This window comes from Sciurus vulgaris (genome assembly GCF_902686455.1).
Source record: "Sciurus vulgaris genome assembly, chromosome: 11".
NCBI lineage: Eukaryota > Metazoa > Chordata > Mammalia > Rodentia > Sciuridae > Sciurus > Sciurus vulgaris.
In genome coordinates this window covers 130,076,099-130,103,454 of record NC_136472.1, presented here as the reverse complement: position 1 = coordinate 130,103,454, position 27,356 = coordinate 130,076,099, and the positions used below count along the sequence as shown (strand labels likewise).

Sequence of the window (27,356 nt, the reverse complement as noted above, 5' to 3'; positions counted from 1 at the left end):
CTATCAGAATAACCTGAGTTAGGATAATAAAGTATCACTTCCAGGACAGAGAGGATATAATGCTGACTTCCAATACTGATACTAACCCTAATTAAACAAAAGGAGTAACTGTAAAACTGTTACCCTAATTAAACAAAAGAAGTAATTGTAAAATTATAAACATTAAAGTTAAAACCTGTTACTCCAATTTCAAGAATGGCAAAACTGGCCTACTAGATGTTTAAAACTCAAATTTAGAGACAAAAGTTTCTAAGTAAAAGGGCCAAGAAAAAGTAGCCAATATTTTGACCTTTGCTTTTGAGGTCATCCAGCACTCAGGGAACAACAGGACTTCTTTAAGGTCCCTGAAACTCCAGTTCAGACCTCCTGATCAGAGAGGGGATTGTGAGGACCCTAGAGAACAGAAAGTCAACCAATGCACATTCTGCAAAGAGGAGAGTCACTGGAAAGGTAATTGTCCCTGAAGTTTCTAGGGAAGCCACAAGTGGTCAGCAAGACCCTGACCCATCTTGGCAGATGGCATAACTGGTAGAGGAAAGCTAAAGGAGACAAGAGGCTCTCACAAGTTCCTAAGAGTGACCCCTGACAAAATCTCAGATGACTCTTAACAGCAGTTAGGAAAAAGGTTAATTTTTAACCAGCTTTGTCTTAAATACCTGGCAGGAAAGTATAACCAAAGCACAGTCATACATGGACATTTTAAAAAATGGCTTTTTTAATGTAACTTGAGATGTACACTTGTGTCAATCCTCCCCAAAACAAGTAAAACTGGGAAGTTATAAAGAAAGGGTTCTTATACAGGAGTGCCTGATAACTATCACAAAAGATGATATCAGAGTCACAAATTTGTTGAGTCAAATTTTCCTAAACTCCTACATAGGTAAACTCTGTTTTTCACTGGTATGATTATCTAGCCCTGATATTTATCCCTCTGTTTAGTCTAAATGATGTAATGTGGCACATGAAAGTCCTAACTTTACCAAGTGAGTTGTAAGTGACACAGCTAAAGAGATTCTTCTACTAACACAGAGGTAACAACAATGAGAAAGCTATTTTACAGAAATCAGATGGCATTCCACAGCTCAAGAGGACATCTATCTGTGCCACTATAAAAACTAAATTTTGTATATATGTTTCTGGCAACATAGTTAATGTTTCTAAAGCCTTGAGTGGTCTAACACTCACAAATCAATGGTATATTGGATCAGTCTTAAGCTCTAATAAGTTACTATCTTCATGGTCTTCAGAGGTTGGCTTATAACACTGATTGTTTCTATGCTAATTACTTACAGAAAATAATACTTTGCTGTCTTATGTATTGTTATTTTAGCATGAACCCTGCCCTATGTACATCTGGTCCAATCACCCACCAATCACCACCATAGACCTTTGGATTGCCCAGATGGGTGAGATAGCTATAGAGTCCATTAAGCTTCAGATGGTCATGGAAATACAACCTACCATTGAGATAACACCTGACTTCAGTAGGAGCCCATTAAATAGACCTCTATAGAGGGATCCTGACTGCTGTTTCCATCAATACTCCTAAAGTTAGAGTGGTAATCACCTTTCTTCCCCCAAAGCAGATAGGATCACCTCATCAGAGCGGGGAATGAGGCATTATCAGACAGGAAACCTGGGACCCTCCAAGATCAGGTTTCTGTGTAGCAGTGCTAAGAGGTTATATAGACACAAAAAGTCAGGCCTCATCAAGGTCAGGTCAACTCATGTGTAAGCAGAAAAACTGATAGTGAGACATCTCTTGCCTAGTAACCAGATACCCTCCCCAAAAAGGCATGGTAACCTGATTGGATGAAAGGTTGAAAAGCTCTTGGTCTCTGAGTGCCTTACCCAGGATTAGGTCAGGGTTAGGTATAGATTCGTATAAACCCCAAAACAACAGACACCCATCAGCAACCCTCTTTTGGGACCCCTTCCACGTTGGGAGTTCTGCTTTCTTTCTTTTACTCTCGTAAATCCTGTTACTTTGTTCTCACCTTGTGTCCATGGATTTCATTCTTCAAATCCATAAGACAAAGAACACACCCAACCCCACTCTGTACTACACCATAACCGTCAAGATATACTAAATATTTGTAGGATTTTTTTTTCCCTTCATCTCAATGTCTGTAGTTTGTAAGAATTATACAGAAATAATATGATTAAAGCTTTGCTGATTTATTAAAAATATTTATTAAAGTAAGAAAAGAATCAAATAAAAATTTTAGAAACAAAAGTTATCTGAAATCACAACTTAATGAGTTTCACATTGACTTAGACAAAGTCAAAAAGAAAATTAATGAGTTAGAAGATGGTTTAGAAAAAAATCTAAACAGAATAATAGATACATGAAAACATCTAACATTTATTAATTTAAATACCTGAGAAGAAAACAGTATATAAATTTGAGAAATTTCCAAAACAGATTGAAGACTTCAATCCACAAACTGAAGAGTGCAAAATATGTAAATTGGATAACTGGAAAGAAAACTGCACCTAGGCAATCTTAGTAATTTGTTGGGGGAAAAAAAAAAATTAGAAGTAGCCAGAATTAAAAAAAAAATACCCTCAAAGGAAAAATAATAGCCACATTGGATGCTAGAAAAACTCACAAGGAGAATAACTACCAACCCAGGACTCTACATACAGCAAAAAAAAAAAAAAAAAAAATCCTTCAAAAACAATGGTAATCCAGGCATGGTGGTTCATGCCTGTAATCCCAGTGACTCATGAGGCTAAGGCAGGAGGAGGATTGCAAGTTCAAGACCAACCTCAGCAACTTAGTGAGGCCTTAAGCAACTTAGACCCTGTTTCAAGATTTTTTAAAAAGGGGGGCGGGGCAAGGGTGGGGATGCTGGGAATAGCTCAATGGTAAAATGCCAGTGTGTTCTATCTCAGCACCAAAAGAGAAAAAAAAGCAAAACCAAAATAAGAATAATGGCAAACTAGACATATTTCAAACAAACAAAGGTAAAGAAGTTTGCTATCAGCACACCTATGACAAAGAAAATACTAAAGTCAGAGAAAAATGAGGAGAAATGAAAACTTATAGTTACTGAAATGGAAGGGAAGAAACAAAAAATATCTGAGTTAACCTAAATGATAATTAACTCTATATAATAAAAGTAATAATAATATCTGTAGATAAAAAGTATAGATAGCATTAAAAGTGATAATAATATCTAAGGTAAAAGGGAGTAAAATATATTTCCCCTGGAATTGGCAAACATATTAACTTAGATTTTAATAATTCAAGAGTAGAAACTTTATACTGTATGGAAAATACTAAAATAGCAGTGAAGAAATATAGAGAAAGCAGCAGAGGAGAAAACAGAATAAAAAAAGTACTCAGTCAATCCAAAAGAAGAGAAGAAGGAAAAGAAAGGGACCACAGAACAGGTAAGACAAACAGAAAAGTAACAAGATGGTAGATTTAAATACAAATACATCAGCAATTACATTATATGGAAAAAAAACAAATAACCTCATTTATAAGGCAAGAATTTTCATAAAGAATTAGCAGAAACAAATTCAATTATATACTACTCATAAGTCATGTACCTTAATCAGATGGATACAGAGAACTTAAAGTATATATTATGTAAACATCAACTAAAAGAGAGCTGTGATATCCACATAAAAGATATATTAACGTCACTTTTTGCCTTATATTAGCATTGTGCGGTAGTTTTCAGTCCTCACCCTAGAATGTGAATGCATGGAAAAATGAAACTGGAGCTTCACCTTCATATCCCACGGTTCCATGCAAATCTACAGGTACTTAGGATATGTTGGCTCCACAAACCTGTTACTTAGTTTTCTCACTCTGCTAGAAGAAGATAGGTATGTAAATGCAGAGAAAATTTAAAGGAACACTTACCTTTTTGACATATGGCATGTATTTTTTATCCAGATAATATGAACCATATTCATTCTCAACTTGCATAGCAATGATGGGGCCTCCCCGGTTATACTGAGGGTCAAGGAGATGAGAATTTGAGAGTGAATCTACCAGTAGAAAAAAGACTGTATTTTCTTAGTTTCCTGAGCACATGCATAAAAATAACACACTCTATCCCATATAGCAGTACAGTTCTAGAAATTTCTCTCATTCAGTGATCCTCCTGGGAGGTCAAATACTCTTAGAATTCTACCTTTCCTAATACTCCCTCATAATTCCCATTATTTCCTCCTCAATTCAATGTATTAAACCATCTTTCTCACCTTAGCACCAGGTCAACGAATGAAGAGTCTCTAATCCTTTCCAAAGGTTATCTCATCTCCTAGATGTGCTAGATGTCATTCCTTTCCCAATTCTCTGGAACTTTGTTCTTTGGAGAACCCTCTCAGTCTTCTGTATCATCTTCTTTTTCATTAACAAACATTCTTACCCTCATTTTAGCTGACTAAAGTAAGGCTCTTTGTTAAAAAATAATTTGCCTGGACAATATCTCCCTCAAAGTACAACATTCTTGCCCTTTTCATCTTTATGGCTAAACTTAGAGAAAATTTCTATACTCAGTCTTGGCCTCTTATCTTCTCATCTACTTCTTTAATCATTGTGGTCTCACTTCCACTCTGTCCAATCTACCTAAATTATTAGCATTGATCTTCTTTTTGCTAAATTCAAACCAGAAATTTTAGTCCTGATTTAACTGCTCTTTCAACAAGTTGGACACTCTTGACTGTTCCTTTCTTTAAACCCTCCCTTCTGTTTCACCAACACTTTCTGCAGTGTGTTCTCTCCTAATAGGGTCTGCCTCTCTTTCTCAGTCTCCTTGGTGAGCTCCTCTTGTCCCACACACCTCTCAATGCTGATGTTCTTCATGGCTGTCTATTAGTCCCAACTCTTCCCTTGAATCACTTCCACTTTTGCTCTCTAAATTATGGCCTTTTGCAAATACCTTCAAATTTTCCTTCCACACTGGTTCCTTCCTGTCAATGTGAACATGTTCAATTGTCCTCTATCTTCATAGCTCTCTCAACATAAAGTTCCTATCAGCTAAAGTATTTTCTCTCCTTATCTTGCACCTGTCACATCCCAGTCAAATTTGCTGGCTTCAAACTTGTTGAACCTCCTCAACATACTCTCAAGACTATCTCTCCTCTATTCCAAATGGCACAGTAATTTATGTTGTTTAGTCACTTGAGCATTTTAATGACTTCTTTGAGCCAAGAACATATGTGGCAACCATGAGATACACCTTCCAACATGGACACATAAGAAAAATATTGTTTTGACCATTAAGGCCAATAGTGCAAGCAGAGATATGGGGAAAAAACTGGAGCTATGTGTATGTGTTTTCACTCCAAAATCTGACCATCATGACCTAGAATAAACTTCACATGGAAAAATGACAGCATATTTAGCAAGCAAGGACTACTTGACTGATAATGTACCCCGACAAGCAAGAAAAAGGGGACACAAAGATGAAAACAGTACTGTTGCTTTCAAACCTTTAAATCCCATATTCCCTGCTGACAAACACCAAAAGGCTCTTTGAAACCCTGCTTCTCTGCTCTCCTGTCCTATCTATTCAATGAGGAATCCAGCAGATTAAAGAACAGAAAATATAGAGAGAAGATCTAGATGTTGGTAGCACCTGGAATTATTTGAAGTAAGAGACACCGAATCTGATAAATATAATAGAAAGTTCTAAAAGAAGGGTACTTAGTAGTAGGAAAGTGCCCATTCATGGGGCCACAATAAAACACTTTTGAGATTTCCCAACTTTTTCAGCCCTGGTTGCATGCTTACTAAGTAGTTTTCTGATTACTAACTTAGTTTTTCAGGCAGGATTCTTGAGACTGAGAAGTCCTGAATGAAGCACAGAATGAGCATTCTAGTCTAGCAGTGCCCTTCAGAATTCTATGAAATGATGAAAATGTTCTGTGTTTGCTTTGTTCAACATAGTGGCAACCAGACACATGTGGCTATTGAATACTTGAAATGTGCCTGGGAAACTGAATTTTTAATTGTTTTTAATTTTAACTAGCTTAAACTGAAATAGCCACATATAGCTATTGCTATCAGATGGTATAGCTCTAGTCTGTAAAGACCATCTCTTCTCTATCCCAAATGGCACAGTGATTTATGTAGCTTAATCACTTAGGTATTTTAATGACTTCTGTGCATCTGATTAACTCTGGGATGCTCACAGTATTAGGAGTCAAATCAGTTCCTAGTAAATTCATACCATGTGAAGCATTCTCCTAGTCATATACCAGTCTTGTCATTGCTTCCACTCAGTCTATAATACTTTCTCCTTCAAATCATCACTGTGAGGATAAAATAATCTAGGCAAATGTTAATTACCTAGTGCAAAGCTTGATATGTAACAGATGTTACATACAGCCCTGTTACTCCACTCTGCTCTTTTTCTACCTCATATTGATGCTCCTCAACTTGCCAATAAAGCCATCATAAGTTGAAAATATCATAAGATCCAAAATGTATTTAATAGATCTAACCTACTGAACATCATAGCTTAGCAACACAATACATTGTAGATACTGGTTATTTCTCCTTGGGGGTATGTGACTGACTGGGACAGAGGACCTGCTGTTGCTGCCCAGCAACACAAGAGTATCATAGTATCTATCATTTGCTATGAAAAATACCAAAATTCAAAAGTCAACGTATGGTTTCTACTGAAAGCATACAACTTTGCACAATCATAAGGTCAAAAAATCTTAAGCTGCTTACCATAAGTTGGGCACCGTCTGGATATCATCATTTTCATGTTTCCCAACCATTTTAGAAAGATAATAGTACACAACTTCTATTTAAACAATGAGTATGCATGACAGCATGGCTTTATTTTACTTATTTTTTTTATTTTTAGTTGTAGATGGACACAATACCTTTATTTTATTTATTTACTTTTATGAGGTGCTGAGGATTGAACCCAGTACCTCACATGTGCTAGGCAAGTACTATACCATGAGCTATAACCCCAGTCCTGAAAGTATGGTCTTATTACCAGGAGATATATTAAATGTCAAATATTACAACTTCTATAAAGTCGCTGATCTAAAATCACCTATACACACTATTGTTTGTAAAGAACTGACAAGTAGCTGTCTTTAAAAGGTAAAGGAAGACATTTTTATGATAATAATTAATCTCATTTATGGTGACACAAGAGCAAGTAAACAATGGGCAAGACGAAACAAAGATATACAAAACAGAGAACTCCAAGCATACTGCCAGGAAGAGGCACATCTGAGTTTTAAGAGCCTTGTTCATTTTAGCAGCCAGTGGAGGAAAGGTATAAAAGCAGAGCAACTAAAACCTGGAATTAGCAGTTGGTAATATTCTTCCTGCTTTGGAGTGCAAGAAATCAACTCAGGCAATAACTTTCCCTAGTTGTAGAAATGGGGGATTAGGTTTTACCTGCAATGGCAATATCCTGGGAATCAGATGATCAAAATAGACATTCACTGCTTTAGTGAAGCCCTTATAAGTTGTCCGCAGCTTCATGTTTGGATCCCTGAGTAACCAGCTAGGATCAAAAAAGGGAGACTCAGACGTGGAATAGGAGAGAAAAATAAGAAATGTTCAAGTGTAGAAGATTGAATGATTTAGAGCAGAGTTCACAAAATTACAGCCCACCGGCCACGTCAGACATGTTGTTTCTATAAATAAAGTTTTATTGGTACAACATGGCAGCCAATTGTTTACCTATTGCCACAAGAACTTTTGTGCTACACCAGCAGAACTGAATGATTGGAATAGACTGAATATGGCCCATAAAGTCTAAAATATTTACTATCTGGAAGAATTTGACAACTTCTAGTCTAGAATGAGATTTTTTCATAAAGCTGATTGGAAACTGGTAGCAGGAGAACCTCTTTATTGGAAATCACCAGTGTATAAAAAAGCATGAGGAACTGAACATGCTACAACGTGAATACACCTTGAAAATATTATGTGAAGTGAAAAAAAGACACAAAGGCCACATGTTGTCTGATTCTAATCACATGAAATACCCAGAATGGGCAGATCTGTAAGGTCAAAGGGTAGAAGAGTGACTGCCACTGTGACTAAACGGGAGAAAAACTGGGGAGGGACTGAGGGGCAGGGTTTTCTCTTGGGGGGATGAGAATGTTCTGGACTAGATAATGGTGGTGATGGTCAACATTTTGAATGTAGTTAATGCCATGGAAATGCACTCTTTTATTAAGTGGTTAAAATGGAAGATTCCTTATTATGTGTAGTTTACTATATTTTAAAAAAGGCCTGAAACAAAACAACAAAAACCCTCTTTAAAAAGACATAATTGAGAGGGGGGGTATGAAAAATGGTGGAATGAGAACGACATCATGACCCTATGTACATGTACAATTGCTCTGTGACGGGCTGACAGATCTGGCTCCATGAGAACGTTACAGGCCAGACTCAAGGGAAATGACTAAACAGACTCCATTTTGCTCTGAGACTCCATGTTATGGAGGAAATAAGCTTCTCTCATGGGAACACCCTGCTTCTGTGCCCATCCCCAGTTACTTGGTGTGACATGTTTAATAATATACAATGGCAACTCCTATGTAGTAAAGAATTGCTCTCTTTTGATTCCTATTGCTCCTGAACAATGTACCATGTGAACAGTGATTGTGTGGATGTTAGTAACCATTCTTTAGTTTGTACCTAGGTAAGGGTCATTTTGACCCACTTCCCCCTCTGTCAATGATCTCATGATGTTAATGTGTAATTTTGAATCATAGCAACAGACACTTATGATTGATGTGATTTTTGGTATAAGAACCCCTACAACCTTGTGGTCAGGGCTGTTCTCCCAATAGCCATTTTTTGGGGCATTGTGTGAGACAGTCAGCCGGCTGGATTATTAAAGACTCTCAAATTTGGACTTCTCAGTGGTGATTGGTCTGTTCTTAAGTTGTGCCCCATAACAACATGAGTGGTATGAATCTACATCAAGTACAATCATAGAAACGAAATGATGTACCACATTTGTGTACAATGAATCAAAATACAGTCTGTAGAGAGTTAAAAAATAAACAAATAATTTTTAAAAAATAATTGGCCTTGCTATTTGTACTGCTACAACAAACTCTAGAACTTATAAAGATATTGCTTAAGTGGTAGGCATTAGTTTTTTTGTTTGTTTTATTTTTATTTATTTTTTTATAGTTGTAGATGTTTATTTTATTTGTTTATTTTTATGTGGTACTAAGAACAAAACCCAGTGCCTTACACATGCTAGGCAAGTGCTCTGCCACTGAGCTACAGCTACAGCCAAGCCATTAGTTTTTATTTTAAGAATAAATATGAACTCTACCCCATCTGCATTGCAAAGATAAGAGATTTATTTTAAAATAATATATAATCCCAAATACTTTCTAGTTCATCCACTATGTCATTAAATGAACAAAATAGTGCAGATAAAAAATGTACAAAGAAAACAAAGCAAAACACTCTAAGTTCCATTTGAATGTGCTTATGGGCCATGGGCAGTCACACATGGAGACCCTAAGATCGTAACTTACCTGGGCAAGCCTCCAAGGTCTAAGTCACTACCAATGTAGGGTCCTGGACACAGAATGACCCAGAGTCCCAACTGTGAAGCCATGGTTATAAAAGCCCTAGGAAACAAAGCAATAACAAAAATTTCACATTGAACGCTGAGATCTGGTAAACCTGCTGTTTTCCTCTTTGCTTTCTTCTGAGGTTGGAATGAATGAAATTCCCAGCCTGGCCCACAAAAGTCCTTATGGAAGACATACTGAAGGATTCCAGTAATAAACAGACTCTGTCAAGGCACTGGAGAGAAGGGTATTAAAGTGAAAGCCCAGAGATCCTAATCCAAACTCCAGTCTTCCCACCAAAACCCACTACTGCCCTGCACTTCCTACCTCTTCAAATGATACCACCCTCCAGGAAACAACCTACGGCAGAAACTTACAAATCATGTCTTCACCTCATTCTCCCTCACCTCCTGTTGTGTCAGGACCAAAATCATGTTCATTCTTCCTCTGCATCCCACTGCTGACACATTGGTCCATTTTATAACGGGGTCATTAGAGTGGTAACTGACTTACCTTCTTGGTTCTTACTATCTTTCAGAAATTCTCCAATTACTGTCATTAGAATGTCACCATGAACAACAGTAGGAGCTAGAATTTATGTTGTATTGGCATCGGGCACTACAGATAAATCCAAGTTTACACTATTTTGGATAATTGTATAAGATAGGTATCAGTTTGTTCTCTATTTTTACAGTTAAGAAAATACACTTTAAGGGTTAGAGATTTCTCAAGGTCCGATTTTGGTAAATGGGAAACTAAAATTAGAATTCAGGCAAAGAGCCTCCAGAAATGAAATTTTGATTATTCTGTTATGTTGCCTTGTAAAGATATTGCCTGGGTCTGGGGACAGGGCTCAATGGTAGGTCTGCCTAGCATACAGCAAATCACACACACACACACACACACACACCTGCTAGAATGATCTTTCATATAAAAGCTTCTCAAATTAAAATTCTTCAAATGACTCCCAAGTGCCCTCAGAATGAGTCCCAGATTCTGTAACATGGCATATAAGACCAGGATCTGAACACTGGCTAGCTCTCCAGCTTTATTATTATTATTACTATTATTATTATTATTATTATTATTATTATTATTGGAAGGGGGGTTAGCAGCTTTGCTTTTTGGCAGTATCTCTACTTAAAACTAGTAGGGGAGCATTACTTGAAGATCCCAGAAAATAAGATGTGTGGGACATCTCAGACAGAGCATTTATCTCCAGGATATATAAAGAAATCAAAAAGTCAAATAACCCAATAAATAAATGGAAAAAGGAACTGAACAGTTCACAAAAGAAGAAATACAATTGATCAACAAATATATGAAAAAATGCTCAACATCTCTAGCAATTAGAGAAATGCAAATCAAAACCACACTGAGATTCTACCTCACTCCAGTCAGAATGGCAATCATGAAGAATACAAGCAACAATAAATGTTGGAGAAAATGTAGGGAAAAAGGTACACTCATACATTGCTGGTAAGATTGCAAATTGGTGCAACCACTATGAAAAGCAGTATAAAGATTCCTAAGAAAACTTGGAGAGGACCCACCATTTGACCCAAGTCATCCCACTCCTCGCTTTATACCCAAAGGACTTAAGATCAGTATACTACAGTGATGTGGCCACATCAAGGTTTATAGCAGCTCAATTCACAATAGCTAAACTATGGAACCAAGCTAGGTGCCCTTCAACAGATGAATGGATAAAGAAAATGTGGTATATATACCTAATGGAACATTACTCAGCTTTAAATAAGAATGAAATTATGGCATTTGGTGGTAAATGGATAGAGTTTGAGAATATTATGCTAAGTGAAATAAGCCAATCCCAAAGAACCAAAGGCTGAATGTTTTCTCTGATATTCATATGCTAATACACAATAAGGGTGGGGAAGGGGAATAGTGGTATTTTGGACTAGAGGGGAGTGAAAGGAGGGGAGGGGTCATGGGGGTAGGAAAGATAGTAGAATGAATCACACGTTATGTGCATATATGATTACATGACCTGTGTAACTCTACATCATGTACAACCAGATAAATGAGAAAGAAGTTATACTTCATTTATGTATGATGAAAATACATAAATGCATTACTGTCGTGTATAGCTAATTAGAACAAATTTAAAATATAAAAAATAAAAATGAAAAAAATACGATTGTGGCAGAAAGTTAACCACAAAAATCTATTCCTTTTTCTTCCCTGGGCACACAGCTCAACTACACTTTAAGCCACCAAGCACTAGATGGAGCCATATGATTGACCTCCAGCCAATAACGTGTGAACAGAAGCAATCTGTAACTTTTGAAGGAGATTCTCCATGTTCTTTATTCAACTTGCTGGCTTGATGCAGAAAAGCATGGTGGTTTGGAAGTTATGTGTGAAAGATGGTGAAGGCATAAGACAGAAAAGATTCTGAATCCATCAAATTATTAACTAGGATAGGAATATATGTTCATCAGGAATATCTACTTCAAATTCTACTTGAATGAAAATAATTCTTTATTGTTAACAGAATGTAAGGCTTACCTGTTTCAGCATCTGACATCACCTTAACTGATGTACAATGTACTCTAATATTTTTGATTTTGCCCCTGCTAGACACTCCAACTGAAATACCATCCAGTTCCTTCTAGTTAACTCTTGTTCACATTTGAAACTTTCCTCAGCTATAAGTTCACATTATCTTCCCTAATTGGTTTCCATAGTTTTGTCTGTATATCCTTGGTATGTTGTATTTGCCTCAATTTCTGCAGAGAATCTTTATTTATTTATTTTCTTATTTATTGTGGTGCTGCGGATTGAAACCAGGGCCTTGTGCATGCAAGGCAAGCACTCTACCAACTGAGCTATATCCCCAGCGCAGAATCTTTATTTTTGAAAGCACAGTGCTATCTGTCCATGTCCAGAACCAAAGATAATGTCAAATTATTGCAGATATACATATTTTTGAATAAAGTTACTCTATATCTGTCATGTCTTGGAAACTCTGAAATATAACCTAAAAATCTCCTATTATTAACTGCCAGAGTAGACTCTTCATGATAGATTAACACTGTAGAATACTGGATGAACAATTTCTAAACCACACTGACACTAAGATCTATGGTTAACTGGGACAGACTCCCTGCTTAAGAGGGTTTCGATCCAGGAAACAAAATTATCAGAGATTCCTAATGGTTCTCAAAGCAGAAACTCAGGCGCTCCCTTTTGCTTCATCTGATCCCAACCAAACCCCTGCCTCTGAGCCGCAGAATTAGGCAATTAAAGCATGAACACATACATCACATCCAGGTTTCCAGTGAAACGAAACTGGCCTATTTTTGGCTCATGAAGGTTCCAGGGAACATGCCTGAAATAGGGGAAAAAAGAGAAACATAAGAATTTATCCTCTTATTTGACCTGATTCCATACTGATTCTTCCAGTTTTAATAGAGCACCTAAGTCATTTCTACTATAAAAGAAGTTGAAGGTTTCAATAGACAAAGTTCTATGTGTGTACAATATGTTATCTGTAACACTTTCTTCCTCTAATGCCCAGCAATGATCCAAGCAGCCAATATTTGTCATGATTCTGGACTTCAGATAATATGAGTGTAATAAAATGTTTTCTGGATATACACACAAATTTCTCTTTTAAAATGCTAATGAAAAAAACCTAAAAAATTTAAATCTGCATCTACAATGGGATAAAAGAAAACAATCATAAGACAGAAACCAGAAAAGTTATGAAAAATTCATAAGACTGCATTAGCCTTTATTCTTTTACTTTTTCTTTTCTTCTCTTTCTCTTTTCTTTTCTTTCTTTCTTTTTTTCAGTGCTGAGGATTGAACTCAAGTTCTTACACATGCCAGAAAAGCACTCTAGGCAAGACTGAGCTACACTCTCAGTCTCTCCATTATACAACATTATTTAAATGAAATTAAAATTATTTAAATGATGAATTTTAGCAAACAACAACATATGATTCATAATGCCCAGCATCAAGTTTAAAAGTTGCTAGGCATACAAAGGAATAGGAAAATATGACCCATAAACCAAGAAATAAATTATCAATCAATAAAAACAAACACAGAAATAATATATATGTGGAAAACAAAAGAGAAGAATATTTAAAAGATATACAAAATCACAGCAACCCAGGAGACCTGAGGCAGGAGAATCACAAGTCTGAAGCCAGCCTGGGCAACTTAGTGAGACATGGTCTCAATATAAAAAGGAATGGAGATGTAGCTCAGGGGTAGAGCTCCACTCGGTTCATCCCCAATACTTAAAAAAAAAAAAAAAAGAAAAGAAAAGAAAGAAAGAAAGAAAACCAAAATGATAAAAGAAAAAGACACAATGTACTCCATATCTTTATAAGTAAAGAAAAACATGATTATAATGAGAAATATTTTTAAAAAGATCCAAACAGAATTTTTACTATATCTGTATATATATATATATATATACAGATGTGTATATATATATATATACACATATACCTATCTAACATACATATACTATCATATACTATTTATAAACATAAATAGTATATAAATATAGATGGTATGCATAGATAGGCTCTGTGTGTGTGTGTGTGTGTGTGTGTGTGTGTGTGTGTGTGTATGAAATGGACATTCTTGGCATATCATAAAGGAAGTGAAAATATATCTTTGAGGATAAATGGCAGATTAAAAGGTCAGCTAACATTAAAACATACCAAATTGCAAATAGAGAAAAAAGAAGGCTAAAAAAATTAAAAAGCATAAGTGACATGTGTGATCTTATCAAGAAGTCTAACATACATGTAACTGGATTTGTGGAAAAAAGGGAGCAGAGGAAAAAATATTTGAAGAAATAGAAACAAAAATTTTCAAATTTGATAACAGCTACAAATCTTACAGATTCAACATTTTCAGTATACAGGTAGAATTTTAAAAAACAAATTATATCATAGCACAGCATAATCAAATAACTGTAAATCAACAAAAAGTAGAAAATCTTAAAAGCAACTAGAGGGGAAAATGGCATGTAACTTTGTTATTTAATCATGTATACACAAAGTTATATACTAGCATTGCTTATAATAAAACTGGAAATAACATTTGGGGACAATATAAGATTTATTGAGTATATTTTGATCTAGATAGAGGAACATAATAGCTAACATTATAGGCATGTAAATCCAATTAACTTGAATGAATCTCTGTTCTGCCACTTCAAAGCTTAGATATTACTAATCCCTGAATATGAGTTTCATAGCTTATGAATGGTAATGAAATGCATGTAAGGCTTATCATACTGCCCAACATATAATGATTTTTAGTTAAGTTGATTGTGATAATGAACAATGGCAAAAATAGCAACAAAAATGATGACTAATGCATGAAACATATTTAGCAAGAATTAAAATGATGGTGTGTATTTATATGTGCAAATGTGTAAAGATGTGAATGCACTGACATAAGACTATATATACTAGAAGCTCATTTTCATTAAGCATAAAATAAGTATGTACTACTTTTACAACAGAAAAATAAAATTATTCATTATTTTAAAATTGATTTTGAACTTCTCATGTAAGTTAAAAATATTAAACCTCACTCTTTTGTCACTATTAAAATATTAAAGTATAAATGTCTAAAATATTAAATAATATTTAGACTTAAATGTTAAATATAATTTTTTTTTTTTTTTTTTTTTTTTTTTTTGGTGCTGGGGATTGAACCCAGGGCCTTGTGCTCGTGAGGCAAGCACTCTACCAACTGAGCTGCACTATCTCCCCAGCCTGAAAATATTTTTAAAGACTATATAGCCAAGAGGAATTCATAGCCTCAAAAGATTCTTAATAAATAAGAGAAAATAAAATGCTGTGAGCAGTCATCTCAACATGTTAAGAAAAAGATATAGTGAAGAAATGCAATAGGAATTTTTTTTTTTTTTTTTTTTTTTTTTTTTTTTTTTTTTTGGTACTGGTGATTGAACCAGGAACCTCTCATGTGGTAGACAAGTACTCTACCATTGAGGTACATTCTAGCCATGGAATTCTTTTAAATTAAAGTAAAAACATTTTAGAGAGTTGAGTTTAATTTTTAGATGGCATCTTGCTATGCTGCTCAGGTGTACCTCAAAATTCCTGCATTTAAGTCATCCTCCCATCTCAATCTCCCAAATCCCAGTAAGCAGGACTATAGACATGTGCATCCAGCATGGAATTTATTTTCAAAAAGTATGCTTTTAAAAAACAAATATGGTCTTGCATAGTGTCCCATGCCAGAGCAAACTATGGCCCTGAACCACTGCCTGGCCTCTGCCTGTAGACTGCTGACACTGAAGCAGGTTGCACAGTGGGAAGAAAAAAAACACTATTATGATATACAAAGTTACAGAAAAATAAATCAAAAGGGGAAGAAGTCACAGATAGAATTAGGAAAGGGAATGTAACCCAAAAGCTCATGTGTGAGACAATGAAAGAAGGTTCAGAGGAGAAATAATTGGGTTATAACAGTTTTAACCCAATCAGTGATTGGGATAAACTGATAGGGATTAACTTAGTGGTAACTGAAGTGGTAGGTTGTGCTGGAGAAGATTAGAATTGGGGCATTGCTTTGGGACATATATTTTGTATCTGGAGAGTGGAGTCGCTCTCTCTCTGCTTCCTAACCAACATGTAAGCTGCTTCTTTCCGCCATATTCATCCATCATGATGTTCAGTCTCACTTGGAACCCGAGGAACGGAGCCAGCCTTCTTTGGAATGAGACCTCTGAAACAGTGAGCCGCCAAATAATCTTTTCCTCCTTTAAAATTGTTCTGGTCAGATCATTTAGTCACAGCCGTGAAATAGCTGACTAAAACAGTAACTTAATAGAAAAGTTTAAAGAATACTTAAATATGGATAATGTGATCAAATATTGAAAAAAACATAAATTATCAAAATTATTTTAAGGAAATTAGTAATTAAAAAGATAGATTTAAGCATTCTATGCATAGACCTGTGTTTCAGAGTAGACACTAATTCTCATAGTTTGAGGGAACAATTATTAGAGGAGAATCCAGTTCATAAAAAGCAAAAGAATGATAAAATGACAAATAACTTTGTAACCTTCCCTAAGGAAACAATTGATTTGATATGAGAAGAGGTAAACAAGGAATAAAATCAGTACATTAAAGGTGGATGGAGACATTAACAAGGAAAAGATTAGGCTACTGCCATCTGAACCCACTGATCAATTTAAACATCACTAGAAGTAGACATAATTTGTAAACCATAGGATGTATATACATATATATGTATATATTTTTTGACAAACTATGTTGACTATAAATCTGATCAAGCCTTTATAGCTACCTTCTATTTAAGAAGGTGCAGGGAACAGAAGAACAAGTTAAAAAAACAATACCAAAATGAAACAGACATAGTATGAGATACTCCACAGGAAAAAAAGTCCCAGTTTATGAACAAGTCAATGCCAGCAGGGGAGGAAAAGAAAGGAGCATTGGTAGAGATTAAAAGAAAACTAAGAGGCATAATTAAATGTGATGTGTGAAGCTTGTTTAAATAAAGAAAAATGGTTGAAGCAATAGTGGTCAAGAATGTTTCAAAATCAATGTACACATCAAATCACAGATCCAGGAAGTACAGAGAACATCAAACACCAACCTGAAAAATCTAACCAGTACTGGGGGTATAGCCTGATAGTAGAGAGCATGACTAGCTGGAATGAGATCCTGAGTTTGATCCCCAGCACCTCCCCTCAAAAACTTATACCTAGGAAAAACATATTTAAACTGCAGAAAATCAAAGTAAAGAGAGAAGCCAAGGGAAAATGTATCTTAACCAAAGAGAAGTCATAATTACATCAGACTTTTTTTCAGAAACGAAGCAAGCAAGAAAAAAAAGGCTGAATAATATTTAAAGATTTGCAGAAAAATAATCCCATCAAACTAAAAGTCTGTGTCCAATGAAATTATTCTTTGAAAGTTAAGAAGAAATAAAGACTTTCTTGGACCAAAACAAAAACAAAACAAAACAAAATAAAACACTGAAGAAAACTGGTAGGCATTAAACCTGCCTTGCAAAAAAAAAAAAAAAAAAAAATGTTATTTAAAAAGTTCTTCAAACTTAGAAGACCTCCCATGTTCTTGGATAGGCAGAAATTACATGGCCATACTACCAAAGGCACTATACAGATTCAATGCAATTTCCATCAAAATTTCAATGACGTGCTGGGCATGGTAGCACATGCCTATAATCCCAGCAGCTGGGGAGGTTGAAGCAGGAGTTCAAAGTCAGTCTCAGCAAAAGTGAGGCCCTAAGCAACTCAGTTAGACCTGTTTCTAAATAAAATACTGGGCTGGGGATGTGGCTCAGTGGTTGAGCACCCCTGAGTTTAACCCCAGGTACCAAAAAAATCCAACGACATTCTTCATAGAAATAGAAAAAGCAGTCATGAAATTCATTTGGAAATATAAGAAGCCCAGAATAGTCAAAGCAATACTTAATGAGAAAAGTAAAGCAGGAGGCATCTCAATTCCAGACTTTAAATTATGCTACAGAGTTATGCAGTACGGTACTGGCTCAAAAACAGACATGAACACCAATGGAACAGAACAGAAGAGACAGAGACAAACCCACATAAATAGAGCTATCTCATACTAGACAAAAATGCCAAAAACACACATTGGAGTAAAGATAGCCTCTTCAACAAATGGTGCTGGGAAAACTGGAAATCCATATGTAGTAAAATGAAATTTAACCCTTATCTCTCCCCCTGAACAAAAAAAGTGGATCAAAGACCTAGGAATTAGACCAGAAACCCTGAACCTGCTAGAAGGAAATGTAAGCCCAACACTCCAACAAATCAGCTCAGGAACTGACTTCCTTAACAAAACTCCTAAAGCGCAAGAAGTACAATAAAAATTCAGTAAGTGGGATGGAATCAAGTTAAAAAAGCTTCTTCACAACAAAAGAAACCATCGGGAGTGTGAATAAAGAAACTACAGAATGGGACCCCCTGCACCTCAGATAGGGTGTTACTTTCCAGAATATACAATGAACTCAAAAACCTTAACACTGAAACACAAATAACACAATCAATAAATGGGCAAAGGTACTGAACAGACCTTTCTCAAAAGCAGAAATAGAAATGGTCAACAAATATATGAAAAAAGTTTCAACATCTCGAGTAATTAGGCAAAGGCAAATTAAAGCTACACTGAGATTTCATCTTACTCTAGTCAAAATGACAATTATCATGAATAAAAGTGACAATAAATTTTGGAGAGGGAAATAATAGATGTTTAGTAGATTAAACAAAAGAGGATGGAGGCAAGGGAGGGAGATACAAAAAGGAAGGACAATGGAATGAATCTGACATAATTTTCCTATGCACATATATAAATATACCACAGTGAATCTCACCATTATGCACATCCATAAGACTAGGATCCTAATTAGAATAAGATATATTCCACGTTTGTATGATTGTATCAAAATGAATTCTACTGTCATGTATAACTTAAAAAAACAAAATTTAAAAAGAATACAAGTAACAATAAATGTTGGTGAGGATAAGGGAAAAATGTATACTCATACATTGTGGGTGGGACTGCAAATTAGTACAACCACTCTGAAAAGCAGTATGGAGATTCCTCAAAAAATGGAACCCCCGTTTGACCCATCTTTCCCACTTCTCAGTATATAGACAAAGGATTTAAAATCAGCATACTACAGTGACGCAGTCACATAACCTATCTAAATTCCCAATGTTTAAAGTAGCACTATTCACAATAGTTTAAGCTATGGAGCCAACTTAGGTGCCCATCTGCAGATGAATGAATAAAGAAAATGTGATATTACAATGGAGTATTACTCAGTTCCTTAAGAAAAAATGACTTTATGATATTTGGCAGTAAATGGATGGATCTGGAGACTATTATGCTAAGTGAAATAAGTCAATTCCAAAAAACAAAGGTCAAATCCTTTCTCTGACATGTGAAAGCTAATCCACAATAAAGGGGGTGGGAATAGAAGTTCAGTATATTAGACAAAGGGGAATAAAAGGAAGGGCGAGGGATAGGAAAAGATAAGGCAGTGGAATGAATTCAAATAATTTTCCTATGTACATATATGAATTACTCCACAGTGAATCTTACCATCATGTACACCCACAAGAATGGGGTCCTAATTAGAAGAAGATACATACTATGCTTCTATAATCATATCAAAATGGATTATGCTGTAATGTGTAACTTAAAAAATCAACAAAAAACTAAAAGAAACACTATAAAGTTCTTCTGAAAATGACAAAGCAATCAAGTCTCCAAAGACTTACTCCTTAATGTATATGTACCTAAAGAGCATAAAAATACATAAGGCATTTAGATAGAATTGCATATACAAATTGGTATATACATTATATTTGGATATTTCAATACCCTCCATCAGTATTAGACATATTCAGCTGACAGAAAATCAATGAGGATATTGTTGAATTAAATGAAATCAATTAAATGGACTCAATTGACACATGTAGAATATTTTATCCATCAACAGCACAAACACATTCTTCTCAAGCTTACCTGGAACATTCACAAGACACACCACATTCTTAGTCACAAAAAATACTTTGACAAATATAAAAGATAGGGTTGGTGTTGTGGCTCAGTGGTAGAGCACTTGCCTAGCATGTGTGAGGTGCTGGGTTTGATTCTCAGTACCACATATAAATACATGAGTAAAATAAATGTCTATCAACATCTAAAAACATTTTTAAAAAATACATAAAAGAATAGATCATGCAAATTATACTCTTAGATCACAATAGGATTAAATAAGAAATCAGTAACAACTAGAACATCCCAAAGTATGTGGAGATTAATCACCATATTTCTAAATAACACATGGTAAAGAAGCAGTGTCAAGAGAAATTTAAAATTATTTTTGAAGTAAATGAAATGAAAACATAACCTATCTAAATTAGCAATACATAACAAAAGCAGTGTATGAGAGAGAAATGTACTGAATATATACGTTAGAAAAGAATAAAGACCTAAAATCTATGACACTTATAAGCTTTCTTAATAGCAAGAAACTGGAGTTTTTCCACTAAGATCAGGATCAAAGAAAGGATTTTCCCTCCTACCACTGTCTTTTGTAATTGAACTGAAAATTCTGGACACTATAATATGTTAAGTTGCAGACTATAAGGCTACTATGCCTTATAAAGTCAGTTGCTTTCCCATACACTAACAATGCTCAACTGGACACTGCATGACTTCAAGACTTACTGCAAAGCTACAGTAATCAAAATAGTTTGGTGTTGGTAAAAGAACAGACAAATAGATCAATGCAGCAAAGATAATCTTTTCAATGTTGTCATGGTGGTACAAGTCTGAAATCCCAGTACCTATGGAGATTGAGGCAGGAGGATCACACGTTTGAGATCAGTTGGCAACTTTGTAAGAACCTGTCTCAAAATAAAAAATAAAAAGGACTGGGTTTTCTTATTAGTTTATATGAACTTATTGTAAATTAAGAAATTTGTTGCATTATTAAAAACAAAACAAACAAAAGGACTGGATATGCAGCACTCTAGGTTCAATTCCCAGTATCCAAAAAAAAAAAAAAAAAAAAAAAAAAGTCTTTTCAACAACGGAACATCCAATGTATAAAATGAATGCAGACCCAAATCATACTCTCTTTGCAAAAATTAACTTATAATAGAACATAAACCTAAAGTAAAATACAAAATACAAAATTCTACGAAATAACATAGGAGAAAATCAAGATGACCTTGAGTTTGGCAATAACTTTTTAGTTTTCCAATATAATCACTGGTATTTACCCAAATGAGTTTAAGACTTACCTCTACACAAAAACTGCATTATCCATAAAACTTAGAAGCAACCAAGATACCTTCAGGGTAGTAAGTGGATAAATAAATGGGTACATACAAACAATGGAATTTACTCAAGACTAAAAAGAAGTAAGTCATCAAACCATGAAAAGACATGGAGGAACTTCAAAGGCATATTGCTAATTAAGAAAAGCCAATCTGAAAAGACTACATAATATATGATTCCAGCCACATGACATTTCAGAAACAGCAAAGCTATAGGGACATTAAAAAAAAAAAAAAGACCTGTGGTTGCCAAGGGTTCACAGGGAGGGAAGAATCAGTGGGCAGGACACACAGGATTTTTAGGGCAGCAAACTGTTCTGTGTGACACACATCTTTATGTATTCGTCAAAACACATAGAAGGTACAACATCAAGAAAGAATCCTAATATAGGTGATAAAGATGTGTCAACACAGGTTCACAGACTGTAATGAGTGTACCATCACTGCTATACCAAAGCAAACACATAATGAGGGGAAATGATGTGTAAAAGGTATTATGTCAATTTGGAGGGGAAGTGATTTAAAACATCATCTGTCATCACTTTCCAAATTAAACTCCAGATATTTTTCTTCTAAACCTGTATTCTAAAAATAGCTAAAGCATTGAAAAAGAAGACACAAAACTGCCAAAACAGTTATGCACATGCAAGTTCTAAGCTTTAGAAGGACAGAAATAAAAAGTTTATTTTCTTTAATTGACTATTTGCTAAGCCTGATTCTCAATGAATTCCATCTTCAAAGATAAGATTTTCTGGAAAGGTATCATAACCTGGAATTTATCACTGCAGGCCATGAGTCCAGTGACAAGTGAGGACATCTGAGGAGGCATGAGAACCACTGTCCCAGATGTTTAAGTAGTTAGGGACAACAGGGGCTACTGCCATTTGTACTTGCCATTGCCTTTGAAAATTGAAATTCTGGGTCCAGGCCATAGTAACCCTGTTTAGACAGAGGCCTATCAGAAGAATTAGTGAATGCTCTACTTACAAGAAATTCTCAGGAATATCAAGAGGAAACTTGGATATGTTAACAAAGAAAGTACTAAAAAGGTCAACCTTTAGACTGGTCTCATAAAGTCTCAGGATTTAGGAATTTAGAAGACGAGTTTTTAAAGTAAGTACTGAAAAGCAACACTCACGTGATGAGGGTATTGAAGCCACCTGCCTTCATCTTCAGCAAACGGTCTCTCCAATACTCCTTGGGCACCCGGAAATAGTGGATAGTGCCTGCGATGATCAGGAATGGAAAGCCTCCTAGTGTGAAGTTTGAACCCTGGACTTGTAGACCCAACCTGCGATTTGTCAGGTAGGAGGGGAGCAGGTGAGTTTGATTAATCCTGTGAGGGCAGAGAAGGTACATGAAATCCTAGAGATGTCACCCATGAAATACACAGGCTGGGCAAATCAGGAAGACCTTTTTTTCAGGGGCCCTAAGCATACCTCCAATGGTAAGTGAAATCTCCCCAGTCCTCCTTTCTCAAACATACCTGGATGACAGGCCATGGCCTGAGCTGAGTTATCACTGAAAGGCTGAAGCCAGGAACAGGATACATTCAAGTCTCACCAGGAAGGGCCACATGCTAAACAGATAAGATAGAATGGGGCCAGAAAGACACGGGTTTGGGGGGGAAAGAAGGAAGCTGGCTTTGTAAAGAACATTGAAGAGGATGTAGAAGGAATTCCTCCAGAAAACAATAGTACCAATTATCTCCAACCCAATTTTCACTCTGCTAATGTATGTATAATGACCTCCCTTGAATTGCCAGAACATATCTTATCATTTGTGTGGCCTGTGGACTTTCTTTATGCTACTCATAAAGCAAATGCTCTTTCCTTTATGTATCAAATTTTTACCGTCCAGTGGACTGAATCAATGTGGTATAGCAAGGACAAGAGGGCTGTGCCTATCTTGAGAGGAAGAAGGCACTCTGCACTGGGCATAGCTGTTGTTCCAGCACCCAAGCATTGCCTGAATCGTAGGGGACACTGAATAATTTTTTTTTTTTAATGGCTGATGTCTACGTTTGTTGTTTTTGTTTACCCTGTTTGTTTTTGCATTGTCAGGGATGGAACACAAGGCCTTGAGAACATCACAGCAAGGTATTCTACCATTAAGCTACACCCCCCAGTTCTTTTTTTTACAAATTTTGATTAATTTTTTTTATCTATGTACATATTAATGGGGTTTGAATTCAATACATGCATGTAGTGTGTATTGATCCAATCCACTCTTTCCCCACCCATTCACAAGCTCCCATAATTACTGTTACATTCAAGTCAACTTTTTAATTTACCAGTAATTTTTTAAAACAAATCTGTGTGTTGCCAGAATCATTAAAACTTCTAAGTCGTCTCCAATACATGTCCAGCTTTTATTGGATTTTAATGAGTATTACCATAGACGGATGTTGGGATGCGTAAATTTTTGAAAATCAGAGAAATTACAGATAGGGGCCCTAAAATAAACAAAATAACAACTAGAAAAGTAGGGGCGCCCAGGACCTTCTAGGCAAGTTTTTGGGGATAAGAAATGGAGATGCAGCCACTCCCTGAGAGTTCAGAGAGATGCTTCCAGCAAAGATTTCCAGAGAGAAGACAGAAAGCATGAAGCAGATCTTTAAGAAAACCTAAAGGAAATGCCAGCGTAGGGGGGCGGGGGGATCGAATGTCAGGCAACTTCACTGGAAACCTAGCCGTCAAGGTCATTCAGGCTTTGGGGCTATGGCGCTAACCCAAGGGCTGGGGAGAGCCCACGGGCTCGGCTCGGGAAGAGCTGTGCTGGGACTGCCTGGGATGAGCTGAATCCAGGGACTGCTGAATGGCCAGCACCCACCTTACCCTTGTGTGTGGCTCTAGGCAGACGCCGCAGCTCCGGCTCCCGGCAGCAGCCTCCAGGTGCGGGGTCAAGGGGGGACCAACTGGCACCGCGCTCGGCCCACTCCCGCAGCCCCGCCCCTCCCCCGGCATCATAACCCCCCTCCTTTCCGCCAGGAGACGGGTCCCTCGCGTTGGGCAGACCTACTCGCAGCGACCTGTCCCCCTAGCGCCAACCTCGAGAATCGCGCTCCCTCCAGCCCACTGACCTGAGCAGACCCTCCCATGCCTGCCTCGCGGGACACCGCCTCTGGCGGTCTGCATCCCAGCACAGCGCAGGCGAGTACGCCCGCGTAGCTGTGAGCTCCTGGGCAGCGCGTGCGGTACCGACTTCGGGAGATGGGCCAGGGCCAGGCCTTCCCGTGAAGTCCGAGTCGGGTCCCCTGCACGCTCAGGACCGCCCCCGCTCCGCATCCTGTCCGGGTTTGTTCGCACCGCTGGCTCCAGTTCTCCAGCACCAGGCGCTCGGGACACAAAACACGGGAGACCAGAACCTGCCCTCCTTCCCTCGGAGACTGGGAGTCTAGAGGAAAGTGCAGCAAGCCCAGCTAACCACCTGGAGGAACCGGCTGGTTGCTTTTACTGGACCGGCCTTGAATGAAGCCAGTCACTTGATTCGCCTAGAACGGTGGTTCCCGCAGCTTGGCCCTGGCTGCACAACGTACCTTACCCGAAAGCTGCAGAAATTCTCTGTACCCTTCCGGACCCACAGACCCTTAACTCCGGGGTGGAGCCCAGCCTCGGGATTGGGACACACCCTCCAGGCAATTCTAAGCACTTCTATCATTTAGGAACTGCAAGTCTACTGTTTCCAGCTCCCTATCCTTACCCCTACGGTGAGGGGAAGTAGGGGACAGGAGAGTGGAGGAGGAAAGGTTCTAATTTACATGTTTAGCCTCACCAGCGCACACGCACTTGTGTGGTTGGGGAGGGTCGGTCTTTTGTTTTGTGGGGTGGGCAAACCGTTGCAGATTCCCCACTTGGGTGGGAGTTCGAGAGTTAAAATTCTCCCAGCTGAATTTATACGTAATCCAGAAACAGGCTCCAAAAACAAGTTAAACTTTACTCTTTACAGAAAATTTGCCTGGAACTGAAAAGAGAATAAAAATAGCCTTTGATCTTCATCCTCCAGTAGACCAACTTTCCCTAAGGGCGGCAATCTTTTATTTTGGATAAGGTTATATTTTCTAAGTCAAATTCTCGACCATATCCTGATTGAGGAGTCTTCATTCCTCTGTCTCTACCACGAAAAAAATTGAAAGTCTGATTGATTTTGGAAAGTTTTATGATTGATAATTTCTCTCAACATGCCTGTAATCCAGCGGCTCCGGAAGGCTGAGGCAGGAGGATCGCCAGTTCAAAGCCAACCTCAGCAACTTAATGAGGCTCTAAGCAAACTCAGCGAGACCCTGTCTCTACAATTAAAATATTTTAAAAAGGGCTGGGGATGTGGCCTGAGGGTTAAGCATCCCCCACTTCAATCCCCTGTTTAAAAAAAAAAAAAAATTAGAATTCCTTCTAGTAATTTCATAAGTGCCACTTTTTTTTCATCTCCCTCTTTTCTCCTTGTCTACTCTTCCTACTGCTCCTGAAATATGCCAAGAGCAAACCTCCTTTTAAACTCCACTCTACTAATGGAACTTGACCGTTTCTGTCATTTTCTTTATGACTATTATGTTGCTTCAGGTTATTTCCCTACAATTTTTTCCCTACTAGTTTTATCCATAAGAACTGTACTTTCACTTTTGCTGTATTATCTGCTTTTTGCCCACAGAATTGAAGTTCACAATAAATGACTCCAAGGGATACTTTCTCAAGAGAGCAGCAGATTGTCTTTTCATATCCTGACAATTATTGTTGATGGACATCTCCATCCACGTCAATGACACTTTAAATACTAGGCCATCTTCCTCATACTACTAAATCATAAATTTACATACAGCCTCAATAGTAAAACCATCTCATCACCAAGATATCAATCCTAAAATGGTATTCCTGGCCCCAGGATTTTTTTTTTCACTGTCTCTTCCAAACCTGGTTTGTCATCATCCTTTGAGTGTCCCGTCTCCTGATCTTTCTTTTCCTCAGTTTACTACCCTTATTTTATAATAATTAAACGATCCACATTACTCTTATATGTGTATTTTTTTGGGCCTACACTGACCTGATGTGAAGGGTGATGACAGTTATTTACATTGGCAAAACAGACTGACAGTGAACACTAGAATCACAATTAATTTTATTTAAGAAGAATGTTCTGATCCAGAGCGATGCCGCACACCTGTGATCCCAACTACTCACGGACTTAGGCAGGAGGATTACAAGTCTGAGGCTAGTCTGGGCAACTGGGTGAGGACCAGGCTCAATATAAAAACAAAAAGGGATAGGGATATAACTTAGTAGCAGAGCACTTGCCTAGCATGCACAAGGTCCAGAGCTCGATCCTTAGTACCTTAAAGAGAGAAGAAAAAAAAAAGTTTTCTAAAAGTTCATCAAATCTTTAAAATTAAAATTGTCAGCTGTATTTAGGTGATTTTGTATTTATCATTGGCAATTTGTATTTTCCTTTCGACTTCCATGATTTTCAGTATCCCCTTTCTCCACTTTAATTTTCCTCTACTCTCCATGATCAATCATTATAATGTGTTTTTTGTATATCCTTTGGATTTTGTAAGTGGTCCTACAAAACAAGCACTGCTGCTTGTATGGATATATTCCTTATTTTCACAAATGGTACTGATTATAGATCCTATTGTAGTCTTGTTTATTTAAGCTTCATTTAGCTAAGGGGCGGGTAGGAAAGTCTCACAAGAGGGTGACATGTCACTGGGCATGGTAGCACACACAATCACAGCCACTGGGTGTTGGGGTGGGGCAGGAGGATGAAGAATTTTGAGACCAGCCTGGACAATTTAGTAAGACCCGTCGTCAAAATAAATTAAAAAGAACGAGGCATAGCTCAGCAGTAGAACACTTACATTTTCAATCCCCTGGATTCAATATCCAGTACAGGGGAGGGAGGAAACATCTGAGTAAATGAGTAAATG

General features: G+C 37.0%; 1 protein-coding gene across 1 annotated transcript in view; it reads right to left on the bottom strand.

Moving 5' to 3' along the window:
• The window catches only part of LOC306638779 (beta-galactosidase-1-like protein 2), a 62,031-nt gene extending 37,438 nt beyond the window's left edge, over positions 1-24,593 (bottom strand). The window contains 9 exon segments of the mRNA XM_079102110.1: positions 3,881-3,973; positions 7,397-7,505; positions 9,511-9,606; positions 12,833-12,901; positions 22,575-22,772; positions 22,923-22,942; positions 22,944-22,960; positions 22,963-23,015; positions 24,519-24,593. Coding sequence (XP_078958236.1) covers positions 3,881-3,973; positions 7,397-7,505; positions 9,511-9,606; positions 12,833-12,901; positions 22,575-22,772; positions 22,923-22,942; positions 22,944-22,960; positions 22,963-23,014 — 654 coding nt within the window. The 5' untranslated portion in view covers position 23,015; positions 24,519-24,593.
• Between the last annotated feature and the right edge of the window lie 2,763 nt (positions 24,594-27,356).